General features: G+C 34.0%; 1 protein-coding gene across 1 annotated transcript in view; it reads right to left on the bottom strand.

The window, feature by feature from the left end:
- The window catches only part of LIPI (lipase I), a 59854-nt gene that overhangs the window by 42620 nt on the left and 726 nt on the right, over window positions 1–16508 (bottom strand). Inside the window, 4 exon segments of the mRNA XM_060099796.1 lie at window positions 3740–3841; window positions 5682–5790; window positions 7991–8374; window positions 12409–12433. Of these exon segments, the coding sequence (XP_059955779.1) occupies window positions 3740–3841; window positions 5682–5790; window positions 7991–8374; window positions 12409–12433 (620 nt within the window).

Genomic DNA, 16508 nt, shown 5'->3' with positions numbered 1-16508 from the left:
TGCTTTTCTTTCTGCAATGGGATAGTGTAAAGTTTGCTTTATGTAATTTTAAGCCATGTTATTAGGTATATACAAACTATCTTCCTGGTGAGTTGAAAGTTTTATAATTTTAACCCTTTCTATGTTTCTACTAATTTTGAGATAAAATTATTTTTGTCTAAGTTAATGTATGTAGATTCACCACCTTTTGGTGGATAATATTTCCATATCAATGTTCTACTTTCACATATTCTGCTTCCTTACTGTTATATATGTCTTTAATAAATAACACATAATTGAATTTTTGTCTTTTTAACTAAGTGTGACACCATATTTTAATTGAATCTAATAGCCTAAATTTAATATAGGCTATTTACATTTAATGGTATAGCTGGGTTTAATTGTACCATCATATTATTTACTTTGTCTGATCTTTATGATTCTTTCTCGCCTTTCTTGCCTTCTTCTGGACTTAAAAAAAATTATTCCCTTTTGTCCTCCATTGGTTTGGAAGTTATATACTCTTTTACTCTTTTCTTTTTGGATACCTAGAGATTTAACAGAAAGCCTTGATTTATAAATACCAACTGTTGGCAATTACTTTTAATCTTTCTTCCATACAATTAAAGGAACAAAAAATGCTTGAACTTCAGTTAACAGCCCCCAAAATATGCTATTTTTGTAATGTATTTTAATTCTCTCTATATATTCCAAATGCTATAGAACAATAACAGTGTTTTTTGCCATCAACATCCATTTAGATTGAACTGTATTTTACCATTTTCAATACTCTTCCTTCCTGAATAGCCATCAAAGGATAATTTTCCTTCTTTTGATGACAATTTCTCTCAGTGTATACTTGTTTGAAACTATATAGTTTCCATTTTTTTTCCTGAAATGGATTGGGATACTAGGCAGCTATTTTCTTTCACCATATTGGAAATATAACTCTATTCTTTCCTAGCTTCCACTGTTTCTGTTGAGAAACTAGTTGTAATTTGGGTCATTTTTTATTCATTTAATTTTATGCTGTATGCTTTGATGTGGTCTTTTCTGTAACTTTACTATCATGTGTCTCAATGAGGATGTCTATTTATTCACATTGGAATTAACTGTGCATTCCAATTTTTTTATTGATTATAATTCCTCAGTTTTTAGAAATTCTGAGATATTTTCTTTAGATATCATTTCTGTTCCATTTTTCTCTCCTTTTATTTTGAATTTGAATGAAACATGATTGACCTCACTATTTATCCTATGTACCTCTTACCTCTCTGTATTGTCTGCTCTCTTTGATTTTTGCTCCGTATTGTACCCTTTTACTTTATTCTAGAAACAGACTTCTCACCTATTTTCCAAGTCACTCGCTTTCTCTTTTTACCTGATTCAAAATTTCTGTTAAACCCATTCAATAATTGTCAATTATTTTATTTTTAAGTTAAAAACTTTTATTATTTTTATCAAATATAATAGGTCATATTTATATTTAAATGTCATTCTCTGCTGATAATTGCAATCTTATCTCTTTGAAAATATTGAGTACGTTTTAGCCAGTGTATAATAATTCCAATAGTTGGAGGCCTATGGGTCTGTTTCTGTTGATTATTGTTTCTGTCGGTTCTCATGCATGTTTCTTGCTTCAAGTGTACCTGGCTATCTTTATTTAGATGCTGGACATTTAAAAATATATTTATAAAAATAATTTGAGACCAAAGATGATGTGATCTTCCTACAAAAAGGGACTATTATTGGTTTCTATCAGGTACCTAGCAGGTCCAACAATCCAAGAGCTCCTTAAACAAAACACAATAAATGAGATTTTTCTGGCAACTTCAGATTATTAAAAGCTTTGCTAGAGATTATAAAAAGGCTGGTTTATTTCAAGTTTACCTTTATTCCTATAGTGCTACACCTTGGGGTCCCAAAAAGTAGTATAAGATGTTTTACAAGCCTCATATGAAGATTTCAAAGACACTTCCCATATTCTCTGCACCAGAGAAAAGTGACTCCAAATTACCAGTTCACCTCCCTGGAATTTTGCTGTCTTCTGGATATTAGACTGGTATTTTTTTCCTGATATCCCAGCAGGAATGTTTGTTCAAATTACCTAATCAACAATTATGAAAGGCAACATAGCTTCCTTAACATATACAACTGAAAAACGACAAGAATTACTGGCAAGCAGAAAATGCACTCATAGGTTAGTATTTAAGGAAAGGGCAGTATCTCATTCAGAGAATCCTTGAGACAGGTGAATATGCAGTATCAAAAATCTGTGTTCCTCTTTTGTGATAGTCATAAGAAGATCAGTTAAAGGTGCCAACTATGTGGCATCTAGTGGCAAGTTAGATTTGATAAGCTGAGTCATCAAAAGATATTAAGAATATAAGACAATCCAAACAGTTTATTAGGAAAAGTCAAAAATGCAAACAAAAACAATAAAAAGTATGAAGAGCTAATTCAAAAGGCCATAAGCAGAATTGAAGTTGGAATTTCAAAAAGAAGAGTTCAAAATTGCAGAGTAATTGGCCCTAGGTGTGCTGTGTGTGGGAATGATAAGCTGATATACAGGGCTAGAGAAAGAAAACGTGAAAGGTTGAGGGTATCAGAACTATGAGACTTTAGGCACTGACTCTCTGTATGATGTAGATGAACTTATATTCCAAATAAAGAGCATAACTGTTCTGACTATAGGCTCAGCCCATTGGCATATAGACATAGAATTTGAAAAATTGTCATCTATGGCATTAAGGGTATTTATATATCTCACAAAATCATTGGTATGGATCAACACAGGGTAAATTCAGAATAATATGGGAGAAAATAAATTACCTGGACCAAAGAGAAAATAAACCTGAGGAAATAGGGAATTGGGAGCAGTCTTTGGGTCACTTCCTTCTGTCTCTGCCTTAGCACTATATCCTCCCCATGCACCCCAACCAAACACATGTAAATTACCAGTTAATTTGAGCAGCATACTGGTGAAGTGCAGATTTTGGAATCAGAAGATTCTATTTCAAATTCTGACTCTGCCTCTTACTGGCCTTGTCACCTTGACCTGAGCCTCTTCTCCATTTGTAAAAGGATGATAACGTTTACTTACTCATGGGGACTTAGGAGAATTCCATAATTAATTCACATAAAGAACGTGAAGTGCCTCGTATATAGGAAGTACTCAATAAATATTAGTACCATCAGTTTCAATTCAGGAAGTGGATCTGGGCCATCTAAAATATTACCTGAAAGTGTCTGTCCAATGCACTCTGGCCAAAACGATTAATAGTCGGTTAGACATTTTGAGGAAAATAATTAAAAATATTTAGGGAAAAGTACTCTCTCTGTGCCTGAAGATCTGTGCTCAGTTTGAATTGACATACAACAAAGTGATAAAATGAGAAGAAAGAATGGTAATCTAAATGCATCAGGAACATTAAGCATGAGGGAATTTGTAATCAAATCAATAAAATTGTTAATAGCATGAAAAGGATGAAGTATTTTTTTTTATCAAATTTCAGTTTTTTTAGGATGACATGACAGTTCTTGAAACCTGAAGGAGGAAAACTGAAGGCAAAGAGTTCCATTGGACACCACAGGTTATCACTAACTCCAAGAAATGTTGCTTGTGGGAAATATAATCACTATATAATTACAGTCTCACCACTTCATCCACTACTCTCTCTTATTAAGTTTTCCTCTTCCCCAGTGTCTACATCTCCTTTTCTATTTTCAAATAATTAAGCAATAAATCCTACATTGTTACCATTGGTATCAGTGTGTATGACATCCACAATATTTGCATCAGTGTAATCTAATTTGCCATTTGATGGTTTTCCAGAGAATTGTGGTCCAGCAGGGTCAAGACCTGAAATTCAAGAAAGAAGCTATTAATCTATTAATCAATCATACTACAGAGTTCAGTAGATCATATGCTTGCATTATTATTACATTATAAACATAATGAGCCTATACAGTTTTAGCTTAAACCTGTCCAAAAACAAATCTAACAATAAATGAAATTAGATGAATAGCAAGTATCTTCTTTATTTGAATAATCATTTTTCCAGTCTTCAGAGTTCATCAATGATGTAGTGTTAAGCCACACTACAGATGCCTAGACAAAATACTGTGAGTTTTTTTAGCATTTTTACTTAAGAAGTAATTAGGAATACACTGATAGTAAATCTCTATTTAATAGAAAGTAACTACTACTACCGCTGAGGAGGGGAAATAATAAATACTATCCTGGTCCTGTCTTGAGCCTCATTCTGCAGCAGCTCATCCTGGATCTCTCTATAGGTCTAAAATGTTAAGTGCAATTTGAGCTTGGAATAAAACATATTTATTATTAGCTTATCATTCATTTCTCACAAAAGTTTCCCGCATACACATAAGAAAAATATATTAAAAGTTTCATAAAATATAGATATTATTTCTGGTATACTTGAAATTCTAAATAAAAATTTGAAGCTCATGACCTACTGCAGTGTGTCAAAAAAGGTGGGGAGGACATGAAATGCAACGCCTTGAGAACATCTATGCAATAGGGCAACAATCATCTTAAAAAGTAAAATATAATATTGCTTTATCTCAGTACCTGCTGTTATCCCTAGTTTATTTGGCCCACATGACTGAATGAGGCAGAAACTTCTCTCTTCCTATAAATTGTTCTGATGTAGAACCACTGCATTTGCTGGCTTTTTAAACCCTGATGATTGCTTGGCATGTGGAACCATGCAAACTAGACTAATATGTGAATTAACACACCTTAAAATAAAGTAGGATTACCAGCAGATCAAATTGAGCTAGTATGGTGGTTGAAAGAGAATGGACTTTGGATGCTAGAGACCTTTGTATAAATCCTGGCTTAGCTGTTACTAACTTTTTGACGCTCCTGCATTCATTCAGTTAACCTCAACTTTCACATCCATATAATGAGAATCAAGTTAAAAGTGATCAAAGTAAGTAAGGTATACTTAAGGTTTGTAAAGATCCTAAATATCTAAACAAGTTATTCACCTCTACCCTCCCCCTTTGTTAACTTAAGACTCTAGTATTAACATTTGAAATTATTATAAATCATCTATGGGAATAGATCTCAATAATTCTAAAAAGCTAAATTAACTGGGGAAGGATAGTTTTTAAATCACCACCATTCCTAAAGGGAAGCCTGAACGTCCATGTCAGCATTATTTGGTTACTAAGCTTTGTGGATGCAGTAACCTTGTTAAGGAAATACAAGGAGAGCTGGGGTCCAGAATCCCTCAGGCATGGATATCAACTCCTGATTCTCCCTTCTAGTGTTCAAGTAAAATTGTTAAAAGAATTAAAATATATTAAAGTTTCTAAAATTTAAGTACATGGTAATAGGTTATCTTCTTAGTTAATACATGAAAAAAGTTTTACATTTAATGGGCCAAACTTTCTTTAGGATTGTTACAATAATGTGTCCTTAAAATTCATATGGGACTGCAGAAATTAATCATTTTCCTCCCACTTCTATATGGGTAATTTAAGTTTGGTGAAGAAATAAGTAAGACAAGAGTATAACCAAACAAAGACCAGCATCTGAATATAATATAGAAAAAAAAAGTTTGTGCATCATTTCCTTTCCTTAAATATTGCCCTGTTAAACGTTAAATAAAGTAATAACTTCTGATGCTTAAAAGTATACTAAAATATTAATTTTGTCAAAAATATTATACCTGTTATTCTTCCAACTTGACCATGAAATATCTTTCCAACAAACCCACTAATATGAGCCCCTAAGCTCACACCTATGAAATGAAAATTATCAATAGATGCTCCATGCTTCTGCAATTCAAAATACAATGTTACAATTTTCATTTCAGAAAATCACAAATTATGCCTGTTGCATCAATATTCTAAAATTCATTATTTTTTCTGGTTTAATCCATTTCTGGGAGACAGGGAATGGGATTTTATAATTTCAAATAACTATATCTTTGTTCAACTTTTTCCATAAAATATATGATTTTTCTGTACAGTTTTAATACCATTAAATTTTTATTTAAAAATTTAGAAAACATTGTCATTTTTATCTAGAATAGCATATGCAAAATAATACATTTAATTAATAAAGCATTTTGTAATAATAATAACAAAACTTACTTTGTGCTAGCTACCTTGGTATGTGTTTTTTAAATCTCATATGTAATATTCACAATAGTCCTATGAGTTACGTATTTTTATCCTATTGCCTAAAACTTTCACCAGCACCTATTAAATGCTGAATAAATATGGTTTGATAATGAGTTGCCCAAAGTCTCATATACTTATTACTATAAGGGAACAAGACTTGAAATCCAGGTCTGTTCAACTCCAAAATATAAACTAATCTACCTCCCTTTTTTACCTGTAGATTGTGTCAAAAACTTTAGGAAGACTGAACTGTGTGAAAAATCATCCTTACTTTGGAGATGATAAAATGAGACTCAGAGATTTTAAGTGATTTCCCCCAAACAAGCTGGAGAGTAGTGGAGTCTGATCTTCCAAGCCCAAGTTTTGAACACCTTCTAGAGTCTCAGCCCAGGGGAGGGGGAGGGGGGCATTAGGAGCTTAAATGAGGAAGAATTTCTTCTACCACACTCTCAGGAAGCAGGTCATGGTCCATTCTACACAGTGACACATCCAATGGCTTACAGAAAGATGTGGAACATTTACTCTAATGAGAAACTAGATTCAGGTTTTCCAGGCACAGAATGATGATTTTCTTCAAATTTCTCAGACCAATGCCTGAAACCTCCAGGGAGTATCACTCTCAACTTCAGTGCTACTTCTCCTTAATATAGAGACTTTGCAAGCAAAAGCACTGTTAGAAATCTAATACTACAATTTTCCTAAATTTCTCTATTTAACATTCACATGTTCCACACTTTGAGGTATATATTTATTAATTAGAGAAAAGACCACCACTAAAAGGAAAAATCAATTATGCAATTTATAGACTATCAGTAAGAACAGGTGAATCAATTACTTCTTCTGTCTCCAGAGGCATGGTTTGGTTTTGTCCAAATTTGAGGATGTAAAAATAATAATGATAGCTGATTTTATTCAATGGTTATTATATGCCAAGTGCTGGTTAAGAATTAATTTCATTTAATACTTAAATAAAATATTCTTAGAAAGTTTTGTTATCCCAAATGTTTAGACAAGGAAATGAGGCAGAATAGTTAAGCAATTGCTCCAACTCACACAGATGATATGGATTTGGTGGTCTTTGAACCCCTCCAGTCTGACTCTTAACCACTATGTGCAACTGCTTCTTGGATCTATGACGTTTGCTCCATTTCAGCAGAGGCTTGGAAGTTCAGCACAACACAACTCAAAGGCGATTTCAAGCTCAAGAATATCCCCAAATCATATATCACCCTTCTTTTTCTCGAGTGCCATCACTACCACCTCCCTCTAGAACAGGCGTGGATCTTCAATGTATTGACTTAGCAGTCAAAGATCAATCAAATTATAGATGACCTAGAACTGGCCTGAATTTATTTGACTCATCCCAACCCTGGACCTAAATGCTGGATAAACCTAAATGGAACTGACACCTGCCTCCACGGTTGGCAAAAGTATGCTACTTTTCAAGCTGTTTTCCCCTCACTTTTACCAATGCACACTTGATTAATTTGAAACATTTTAGACATACCTTAGAAAATATATCTAAAAAATCTAATGATTAAATAGTTTATCCCCTCTGTGCACAAAGAATCACTACATTATCCTGAAGTATAGGTAGAGTTAAAAAAACAAAAATCTTAAAAGATTTTAAGATAAAACACAGTAATTGAGTCTTTAAGATAATTTAAAAAAATAAGGTCACATCTAGGTATAGAATTATCCTTACACAAAGAAAAGATGGCTGCGTACATTAGCACATCAATGCAGTAATTCTAAATGCTACAGGAAAATGGTATTTTATTACCACTTTGCAGTATTACATAACATACTGTATATTGTATAACATATATAACACATAAAATTCCAGACTTACCAAAAGATTCTGAATGTACCTACTCAAACTCACAGCAACTTTTCTGGTATTTTTAACTGCTCTACTGTAAAGAAAAGTTGTAGCACCTCGGTTCCAATCTACTACAATTACATTTATATCGTCTTGGTCCAACAAAATTCTCACAAAGTTCTGAAGCCATGGTGGAGTGGAGCCCATTGGTCTGTATCCATGAATAAGCCAGACTGTTTTCTTTCTTTTGTTGAAATTAACATTAAGTGAGTTATCCTGCTCAAACAGTGACTCAGCACAGCTCGGGTTGTTCCTTGTATACAATATCAAAAATATCTCCATTTTGGGATTAAACAGATCTCTGAAGGAATCCTTTAAATTTAGCTGAGATAATTTAAGGCATGGTCCTTTATTCTCTGAAATAAAAAAAAGAAGTCAGTCAAGCTGAGTATTGGGATAGTATTTGATTCGATTCCTGTTTGTGTTGCAAAGAAAAAAATTGAACTTGGAGGGTGGGGAGGTTTTCACTTTATTAGCATTTTCACATAATTTTCTGAGCAACTACAACGTTTTAAGTAATTCGCTGATTACTTAAATAGACTTTTTGAACTAGATGTATTCAAAATTTACAATGAAATATAGAAATAAATGTGGTTAGTTAAAAATTAAGAATTAATTTTTATCTGTACAAAATAGCAACCGTGTGATTAAAATCGTTAATATTGTTAACAAGGAAATTGTTATACACACCAATAAAAGTCCATAAATGGACTACGAACTTTAACAGAAATTTTACAGGGACTTCCCTGGTGGCACAGTGGTTAAGAATCCACCCGCCAATGCAGGGGACACGGGTTCCAGCCCTGGTCCGGGAAGATCCCACATGCCAGGGAGTAGCTAAGCCTGTGCACCACAACTACTGAGCCTGTGCTCTAGAGCCCTCGAGCCACAACTACTGAAGCTCACGTGCATAGAGCCCATGCTCCACAGCAAGAGAAGGCACTGCAGTGAGAAAGGCATGCACCGCAACGTAGAGCAGCCCCTGCTTGCCGCAATTAGAGAAAGCCCATGCACAGCAATGAAGACCCATTGCAGCCAAAAATTTTAAAAAATTTAAAAAATAAATTTACAGAAGAATATTTACGTATGGATAATAAGCATTAGAAAAATATATTTTACCTGACTTGTAATCAAATAAACACAAATCAAAACAAAAAATATATCATTTTCTTCCTATCAAATTAAACAAAATGAAAAAATCATTTAAATACATAATACTTACAAGGGTAAATTTGTAACAAATATTCATATACATGGATGCTGAGAGCATAAGTTGACACATCCTTGTGAAATTTTATATGTGTCTAAGTGTATACTACACAGACATAATCTTAAAAATATTTAATCTTAAAAATATTTACTCTTCCTTATTTTCTTCCTAGGATTTACATTAATGAAATAAATAATTTGTATTAAATATAAAGACATTAAATCAACTATCCTCCAATACAAAAAAAACTCTAAGAAATATAAAGACATTAATCAGAGGGTTATGCATAATCACACAAAAATTTAAAACACCTTAATTATCATCATATAGAATTTCATCAATGTGTGCATCCTATTTGTCTATCTACCTACATACCTACATATCTATCCATCCATCCATCCTAGAAAGAAGTAGAGCAGAAAATGAAATAACTAAGCCAAACCAACAGCAATAGTCATTACTAGGCAGTGAAACATGGCTGCTTTTTATTTTCTTTTCATAGTTTATAAGAATTGTATTTTTTTTTCCAAAATAAGCATATAATCTCAAAAAAATTTTTAATGAGAACATATGCTCGTACTGCTTCTGGAAATCAAACTTGGTAAGATTTGGGAAAACAATTTGTCAATATATATAAAAAATGCACAAAAATGTTAGTAATGTTGGGCCTCCCTGGTGGCGCAGTGGTTGGGAGTCCGCCTGCCGATGCAGGGGATGCGGGTTCGTGCCCCGGTCCGGGAGGATCCCATATGCCGCGGAGCGGCTGGGCCCGTGGGCTATGGCCGCTGAGCCTGCCCATCCGGAGCCTGTGCTCCACAATGGGAGAGGCCGCAGCAGTGAGAGGCTCGCATACCGCAAAAAAAAAAAAAAAAAAAAAAATGTTAGTAATGTTAATGCCAGTAATTACACTTCTAAGAATTTATCCCAAGAAAATAGTCTGAACACATGTAAAAAATGAATATACATTATTTTAATACTGGAGAAATAGAAGTGATTTAAATGCCCCGAAATAATGATGTGTTTAAGCTGCTACATATATAGGTATTTGATACATTTAAATGTTTATTTTAACATATATAAATATATATTTAAAACTACACATATATATTTTATATGTAGATATATTTGGTAAATCCATAATAATATGCACTAGTTGCCATCAATCTAGTTTGGAAATTATATATGTGACATTGTCACAATTATTTAGAGGAAAATAAAGGACGAAGGCAGTGAAGAAGAAGCAAGACCTGCATTCAATTCTCAGATTAACAGCTGAGAGATACTTGGACAAGTGAAAAACTTTGATACTTCATTTGTTCTAAATACAAAGGAATGAGGAAGTGGAGAGGAGAAATAAACCTCAGTGCAATATCAGTGCTTACTACACAGTACAAATTGTGTAGGGAATTGTGTTTATCCACCTTCCTACAAGCTGGAACTCTGAGAAGTCTAAATGCAATTGATACATCCAAACTGCTGGTCCACTCCAAACCAAGGTAGATTTTACCTGGTCCTGGAATGAGTAATGAGGAATAAACAATGGAATCTCTGTGTTAAAATAAGGGAAAGAAATCACTTAAAACAGTCAACACAAAAGTCTATGGCCTATTACCAGGATCCAGAAGTAATAGCAGAAAACTCTTTAGCACCCTCATTAAAATGCAAGAAAAACCACATCTCAAAAACAGGAGGCCACTAAGAGAAAATATATTGAGGCGAAAAACAATAGGTTAAGTTTAAAATGGAATAATGAGGGCTTCCCTGGTGGCGCAGTGGTTGAGAGTCCGCCTGCCGATGCAGGGGACGCGGGTTCGTGCCCCGGTTCGGGAAGATCCCACATGTCGCAGAGCGGCTGGGCCCATGTGCCATGGCCGCTGAGCCTGCACGTTCGAAGCCTGTGCTCCGCAACGGGGGAGGCCACAGCAGTGAGAGGCCCGTGTACCGCAAAAAAAAAAAAAAAAAAAAAAATTAAGTTAAATCACCTTTCATTAAATCGTTGACTAAAGCTGTTTATTTGTGTGAAACGAGTGGTTATTTTGCCAGTGAATCCAACGAACCTTAAAACCAAAAGCAGGCTTTCGGCAAAACAACTATTTTATGTGAAAGTTAAGTTTTTACTGAAGTCTTTATTGTCTTAATTGGAGTTAAGTTAGTATCAATTTAAGATAAACTGTCACAACTTTAGATGTTATATGTAATCCCCATGATAAACACAAACAAAATTATCTATAGAATATACACAAAAGGAAATGAGATGGAGATCAAAATGTGTCAGAACAAAAAATCAATTAAAAACAATGAATAAAAGAGATAACACTCACTTCAAACCTATTAGGATGGCTACTATTAAAAACAAACAAACAAACAAACAAAAAACCCAGGAAACAACTCTTGGAAAGAATGTGGAGAAATAGAACCCTTGTTCATTGCTGAAAGGTTGCAGCTGCTGAGGAAATGTTATGGTGGTGCCTCAAACAATTAAAAATAGAATTACTACATAATCCAGAAACTCCACTTCTGGGTATATATCCAAAAGAATTGAAAGCAGAGACTCAAAGAGATTTTTATACACGCATGTTCATAGCAACATTATTCACAATAGCCAAAAGGTAGAAGCAACCCAAATATCCATCAAAGGATGGACGGATAAACAAAACCTGGTATATACATCCAATGGAATATTATCCAGCCTTTAAAAGGAAGGAAATTCTTACACATGTTACAACGTGGAATAACTTTGAATATGTTACATTAAGTGAAATATGCCAGTCACAAAAATACAAATGCCGTATGATTCCACTTAAATGAGGTACCTAAAGAAGTCAAATTTATAGAAACATAATGTAGAACAGTGGTTGCCAAGGGCTGGAGAAAAATAGAAAATGGGGAGGTCAAGGGGTACAGATTTGCAGTTTGGGAAGCTGAAAATGTTCTGGAGATGGAGGGTGGTGATGGTTGCACAACAGTGTGAATGTACTTAATGCCACTGAACTGTACACTTAAAAACGGTGAAAATGGTCATTTTTAATGTATGTTTTCCCACAATTAAAACAAAACAAACAAACAAAAAATCTTCCAGAATCCAATTCCTGTCATTATAGATACTATTCCAGACATGTTTTACTTCTGTAAACAACTAGAACACTCGATAAAACATATGAAAAAAAAAAGTTTAGACACTGGACAACAAGAAGCACAGGACTCTACTATCTAAAAAAAGGTGAACAAATGATTTGAACCATATACCTAATACCTTTCTACCTGGAGGCAGTTTCCAGACTTCAGTGAAGGAAGGTTGAACCCAACAAAGCATGGCGGTTTTGCCAAGTTGAGGAGAAAGACGGGAATTTGAAGAAGTTGAAGCAACTAGGGTTTGTATCACAGTGTGCCACAAAGGAGGGAGCCATGCAGAGGCAGAGCTCCAAACCCCGCAGAGGAGTCCTCTTGGATCTGTTGCTGGAGACAAACCTATGCCTGCAGAGGGTGAAACTCCACGAAGAGCTGTAAGCTCAACAACTCCAAAGGTCACATCAGGCTAGGAGACATTGAAGTTCTGACCAGCCAGAGTAGAAAAACCTTAATGAACATCAGGGACATTCAGTGGGGAACCCAGAAGGGTCAGACGTAGTTACAATGGAGCTAAACTAGTTCTAGAGTAAAAGAGAACTTAGACCCATTCTTTCTCCTTCTCATTCTCTCATCTCTGCTTGCTTTGATTTGGCTTCATTCTCTGGCAGGCAACAGGCCTTGTGTGTGAAATACTGAGAGAAAATATTAACAATCTTGAGGTAAGCAAAGATTTTTCAGATACAATAGAGTAAGCACACAACATAAAAGTGATAAATTGGAAATTGTCAGAGTGAAGGATGTCTGCTCCTAAAAGGACACTGTTAAGAATGTGAATATGCAGGCTTGCAAAATATACACCTGAAAAAGTACCTGTATCCAGAATATATGTGTGTTATGTTGTATGTGTGTGTGTATACACACACATATATGTAAAATAGGAAAACGTGATTTTTAAAAAATGACAAAATAATTGAAGATACTTCACAAGAGATGGTCTAATGGCCACTAGGCTCAAAAATGATGGTCAACATCAGTTATTAAAAAAATGTAAATTATACCAAAACAATGTACTGCTACACAATCACTAGAATGGCTACAATTTAAAGACTGACAAAACCAACTATTTGGAAGGATATAGAGCAACTTGAAGCATCCTACAGTGCTGAGGAAAATGACAAAATGATACAATACTTTGGAAAACAGTTGGTAGATTTTTTCTAATGTTAAATATACACTTACATGACCCCAAACATTCACTTCTAGGTATTTACACATAAGAAATGAAAACATTTTCCACTACGTGTATAACAAGTTCATAGTAGTTCTTTTTCATAAAAAACCCAAATTGGAAAAAAGCTACATGTCAATCAAGAGGAATCCAGATAAACAAATTATGGATTATCTACATGATGTAATACCACCCAGCAATAAAAAGGAATAAGTTGATTACACATGCAACAACTTTGATGAATCTCAAAAACATCACCCTGAGCAAAAGACTCCAGAAACAAAAAAGGACATATTCCCTCTTGCACTGTTGGTGGGAATGTAAATTGATACAGCCACTATGGAGAACAGCATGGAGGTTCCTTAAAAAACTAAAAATAGAATTACCATATGACCCAGCAATCCCACTACTGGGCATATTCCCAGAGAAAACCATAATTCAAAAAGACACATGCACCCCAGTGTTCATTGCCGCACTATTTACCATAGCCAAGACATGGAAGCAACCTAAATCGACAGACGAATGGATAAAGAAGTTGTGGTACATATATACAATGGAATATTACTGAGCCATAAAAAGGAAAGAAATTGGGTCATTTGTAGAGATGTGGATTTATCTAGAGACTGTCATACAGAGTGAAGTAAGTCAGAAAGAGAAAAACAAATATCGTATATTAACGCATATATGTGGAACCTAGAAAAATGAACCAGTTTTCAGGGCAGAAATAGAGACACAAATGTAGAGAACAAACAAATGGACACCAAGGGGGGAAAGCGGGCGGCAGGGGGTGGGATGAATTGGGAGATTGGGATTGACATATATACATTAATATGTATAAAATAGATAACTAATAAGAACCTGCTGTATAGCACAGGGAACTCCACTTCACTTCGCTGTACAGTAGAAACTAACACAACATTGTAAAACAACTATACCCCAATAAAAAAAGAAATAAAACAAATAAATAAATAATAAAATAACAGAAAAAGAACATATTTTTTAATTCCATGTATACGAAATTCTAGAAAAGGGGTATCTAATCTAGAGTGTCAGAAAGCAGATCAGGGTTGTAGGGAGCCAGAGGTAGGGAGCAGATTAACTGCTAGAAGCTACCTTTTTGGATGCAAGAAATGTTTTGTATCTTGATTGATGAGATGTCTTGGGGAAGGGGAAAATTGCACAAGAAAAATGAATGAACTTTACAGATAATAAGGTGGCATGATTAAAATTATATTTATATTATGAGTCAAGTAAAAAGAGGCCTATGAAACTGAATCAAGAAGTGACAGATAAATTAATGGAAAAGAATGGAACACCCAGAAATACACTCTATTATCCATGATACCTAAGGATACCTATTTTAAAATAAATAATGGCTGTGATAATTATTTGATTCTAGCTATATAAAAAGCATTCCATGTAAAAGTAAAATTATGTGAACTAGAAGAAGAATACAGTTAATATGTACATGATCTCAGATTGAGGAATTACTTTTTAGCATAAAAACCAAGGAAGAAACCATAAAGTATGACCAATAGATTTCACGGTACATGAATTTAAAACTTCTGTAACATAAACACTATAAACTAGCCAAATGACAAAAAAAAAAAAAAAAAACTTAGGGAAATATTTTCAGTGTAAAGTAGAAAAGGAATTTATATATATAAAGAGCTATTAATGAAGAAAAAGAACACCCCAATTGAACACCAAGTGAAGAATATAAACATACATTTTACAAAATTAAATATTCAAGCAGCTCATAAATGTATCAAAATGTGTTCAATCTTCTTAAAATCTAATAAAAATTAATTCAAATAATGACATATCATTTTTACCATTATACCCATGACCATTAACACCAATGTATATCACAGAATTTTAAAAAGTAGTTATTTAGGAAAACAACTAAATATATGGCAATGCAAGTCTATAAAAAGAAATTATGTATCCATGATAATGCAGGAATTAAGAAATCTATGTAGTCCATAAATACACACATATAGTCCTAATTTTAGTGTATATACAGGGCACTCTAAATGCACATTTGTGCATGTACAAACATATTTATTGTAATAGAACTGGTAGGAAATAAACCAATACCTTAATTGTAGTTTGTGATGATGGTAATTTTTTATCTGTTTTTCTATATTTTTCTGTGTGTTTTCTCTCTCTTGTATTTTAATCTTTTCTGAGTATTCTAGATCTAACTTACTCTTTGTTAGTGTTATAAGGAAATATGGTTTAAATAGACTTCAGTTAATTAAAAACTGATAACAAGTAATGTACCAGCAAAAAGATATAGATATTTAGAATAGAAAAATAAGCACTGATTTTGTTTGAAAATTGAACAAATTGAGGTTCTGGGGCCTAGATTAAGTAATGCTACTGTGATTAGAAATTTAGTAGCAGGGGCACAGTGTTGGATTTCATTGCCAAATATGTAGAAAGATGATGACTCTAGCAGTAATCTCAACAGAGCAGTACACAGAAAGAATTCTGAAAATCTTCTTAGGTTTCAAATTATAGAAGCAGTAAAATTTTTTAAAATATCAAAGACATATGAAGTTAGGAATAATGATTCTAGGTTGTTCAGCTCTATCTCTGAAATATATTTCCATTATAGTTGCAATGGCTGTGAAGAGGAGGACAAGGCGATCAAATGGACAGAGTCCAGAGACGTGGACAGCTCCTTGGACGTGGACAGCTGAGACCCAGGTGACTCTAGCTTCTCTCAAACCTCCCTTGTGACTCTGAGCAAATTTTTTTCTCCTCTCACTTCTGAGCCTCAGTTTCTTTAAATGGAAGGAGTTGAAACAAATGGTCCCCTATGACTTGTGTTATTCTAATATTCTTTGATTTCCAACCCATTTGTACACTCGGTTAGCTGCTGAGACAAGTTAGTCTGTCTTGCAACTTTCAGCATTGACCAAATGAATAAAAGAGGGACCTCAAAACCCAGTCATAAAAAGTTACCAATCCTA

Source organism: Mesoplodon densirostris, chromosome 5, assembly GCF_025265405.1.
Source record: "Mesoplodon densirostris isolate mMesDen1 chromosome 5, mMesDen1 primary haplotype, whole genome shotgun sequence".
Lineage (NCBI taxonomy): Eukaryota > Metazoa > Chordata > Mammalia > Artiodactyla > Ziphiidae > Mesoplodon > Mesoplodon densirostris.
Note: the sequence above shows the minus strand (reverse complement) of the source record. Positions and strands in the feature narration are given on the sequence as shown.